Source organism: Echinococcus granulosus (assembly GCF_000524195.1).
Source record: "Echinococcus granulosus chromosome Unknown EG_S00280, whole genome shotgun sequence".
Taxonomy (NCBI): domain Eukaryota; kingdom Metazoa; phylum Platyhelminthes; class Cestoda; order Cyclophyllidea; family Taeniidae; genus Echinococcus; species Echinococcus granulosus.
This window is the reverse complement of record NW_020170660.1, coordinates 34,727-37,842: the sequence shown is the minus strand read 5'-3', so window position 1 is coordinate 37,842 and position 3,116 is coordinate 34,727. Positions and strand designations below refer to the sequence as shown.

General features: G+C 43.1%; 1 protein-coding gene across 1 annotated transcript in view; it reads right to left on the bottom strand. All coding sequences in view use genetic code 11, as the record gives it.

Annotated features, from left to right (window-relative positions):
* Positions 1-1,260: 1,260 nt before the first annotated feature.
* Positions 1,261-3,116, bottom strand: part of EGR_10838 (hypothetical protein) — a gene marked incomplete at both ends in the record, with an annotated part of 9,125 nt that continues 7,269 nt past the window's right edge. The window contains 2 exons of the mRNA XM_024500087.1: positions 1,261-1,389; positions 2,766-2,882. Coding sequence (XP_024345502.1) covers positions 1,261-1,389; positions 2,766-2,882 — 246 coding nt within the window. The remainder of the gene's footprint in view (positions 1,390-2,765; positions 2,883-3,116) is intronic.

Genomic DNA, 3,116 nt, shown 5'->3' with positions numbered 1-3,116 from the left:
AGGTCGTTTTATGTTTGTACCGCAATTAAGATCTTCAAACAGATAAAGCGAATGAACTAGACTGGTCATTCTGGCTATATTTCTGCCATTGCTCCTTCTATTGCTGCTGCTTTAGCTTCCTCCGCAATAGGAGGAGATAGATCCTCCTTGTGGCAGATATCTTCATGTGCATTCATTCATCCATGCATCCATGCACGCACCAGTGAACATGACTAGGTAGATCCTATGCGCTGTGATTGCAGAGGGTCATGTTTCTCCAACAAGGCAGTAGGCAGTGTGGTGAGTGAGGATTGTAGCAGAGACATAATGGGCGTGAGGGAGTGCGGTGTATGCAAAGGAGCTGGTTGTCCAAAGTGGCTATGTAAAGGAAGCGCTACTGTGCATCCCGACGACAAAGCCTAAGACCGAGGGAAATGGGGATTTTTGGAAGCTTTTACCCAACCTGTCAGGCCGAGATCTGCTTCGCCTCTCAAAGATAGTACTTTTTAGCTGAAGGTATATCTCTAAGAGGAGCGTGAGGAAATATAAGTAGTGTCATTCATCTCGGGCGTCTCCTGGGTTTCTGCTCCTTTCCTCATTTTGCTACTTTTTGGTTAGCTCATGTATTTCTCTCTCTTGTCTTATTCCAATTTCAGAATCAGCCTCGTTTGAAGCAGAATCGAGGCCTGCTTACAATCCAGTCACTGCTGACTCTCCTCTTTCATAGATAAAACTCATTTCAGCCTTGTGATTTTGAGTTTCATTCGGCTACACGACTTCCGCAAATTGGTCAAACTGGCATGAAGTAGGTGTATGGAATGTAACAGTCAGCGTGCTATATCAACCAGATTTATTAAGGGAGCCACGAGACACCCTACAGGGATGCCATTAGCACCTACTGTGCAGTGGTTTAACAAAGGGCTCGATGTCAAATAGAGCGGTTTAAACAGTGGCCAAATGCGTGGATGTATATGAGCACATACAAAGGATATTTGTGGAGGTTTTGAAATATAAAATGATCCTTTGGTTAATGGACTAATGAAAATTACATGATTGATGAATGGATGCAGGATAAATGAATGCATACGGGACGTACTATTACTTCCCTCGATATTAGTTCATATTAGAAATTCAAGGCATTGCCCCTACTCCGCCTTGCTACTCCACTTTACCGCATATCAAGTACTGGTCACCTCTTAATCCTACCCTCAACTTTTACCACCTCCCCACTGCGTTTACATTCATTCTTATTCCTCCATGGCGATGCCGAGCTGGTCGGCTCTAATTACTTACACTTGACTTCATCCATAAATCTGCCGATACATTTAAACTATTCGCATCTGCCTTCTTCATGTTTACATCATTGACTCTCTGCTCCATTATTTCATACTGACTCACCCACCAATTCACCTACAATAAAGTTTTACACCAACAGCGACATAATTTGCAGAAAAACTACTCTTTTTGACGGATATCTCACCCGACATCGCTTCAAACATGCTTAAGTGATACGCAGGTCGTTTTATGTTTGTACCGCAATTAAGATCTTCAAACAGATAAAGCGAATGAACTAGACTGGTCATTCTGGCTATATTTCTGCCATTGCTCCTTCTATTGCTGCTGCTTTAGCTTCCTCCGCAATAGGAGGAGATAGATCCTCCTTGTGGCAGATATCTTCATGTGCATTCATTCATCCATGCATCCATGCACGCACCAGTGAACATGACTAGGTAGATCCTATGCGCTGTGATTGCAGAGGGTCATGTTTCTCCAACAAGGCAGTAGGCAGTGTGGTGAGTGAGGATTGTAGCAGAGACATAATGGGCGTGAGGGAGTGCGGTGTATGCAAAGGAGCTGGTTGTCCAAAGTGGCTATGTAAAGGAAGCGCTACTGTGCATCCCGACGACAAAGCCTAAGACCGAGGGAAATGGGGATTTTTGGAAGCTTTTACCCAACCTGTCAGGCCGAGATCTGCTTCGCCTCTCAAAGATAGTACTTTTTAGCTGAAGGTATATCTCTAAGAGGAGCGTGAGGAAATATAAGTAGTGTCATTCATCTCGGGCGTCTCCTGGGTTTCTGCTCCTTTCCTCATTTTGCTACTTTTTGGTTAGCTCATGTATTTCTCTCTCTTGTCTTATTCCAATTTCAGAATCAGCCTCGTTTGAAGCAGAATCGAGGCCTGCTTACAATCCAGTCACTGCTGACTCTCCTCTTTCATAGATAAAACTCATTTCAGCCTTGTGATTTTGAGTTTCATTCGGCTACACGACTTCCGCAAATTGGTCAAACTGGCATGAAGTAGGTGTATGGAATGTAACAGTCAGCGTGCTATATCAACCAGATTTATTAAGGGAGCCACGAGACACCCTACAGGGATGCCATTAGCACCTACTGTGCAGTGGTTTAACAAAGGGCTCGATGTCAAATAGAGCGGTTTAAACAGTGGCCAAATGCGTGGATGTATATGAGCACATACAAAGGATATTTGTGGAGGTTTTGAAATATAAAATGATCCTTTGGTTAATGGACTAATGAAAATTACATGATTGATGAATGGATGCAGGATAAATGAATGCATACGGGACGTACTATTACTTCCCTCGATATTAGTTCATATTAGAAATTCAAGGCATTGCCCCTACTCCGCCTTGCTACTCCACTTTACCGCATATCAAGTACTGGTCACCTCTTAATCCTACCCTCAACTTTTACCACCTCCCCACTGCGTTTACATTCATTCTTATTCCTCCATGGCGATGCCGAGCTGGTCGGCTCTAATTACTTACACTTGACTTCATCCATAAATCTGCCGATACATTTAAACTATTCGCATCTGCCTTCTTCATGTTTACATCATTGACTCTCTGCTCCATTATTTCATACTGACTCACCCACCAATTCACCTACAATAAAGTTTTACACCAACAGCGACATAATTTGCAGAAAAACTACTCTTTTTGACGGATATCTCACCCGACATCGCTTCAAACATGCTTAAGTGATACGCAAAGAGCATACATGATAAATCCACCAACGCGAGAAATGCATCTCAGAGCATAGCCTACGTAAATTTAGTGAGGCGGAAGCTTAAAACAGCCATCAAGTCAAGAAAAATGAAGGTTAGGAAGGGTATTAGG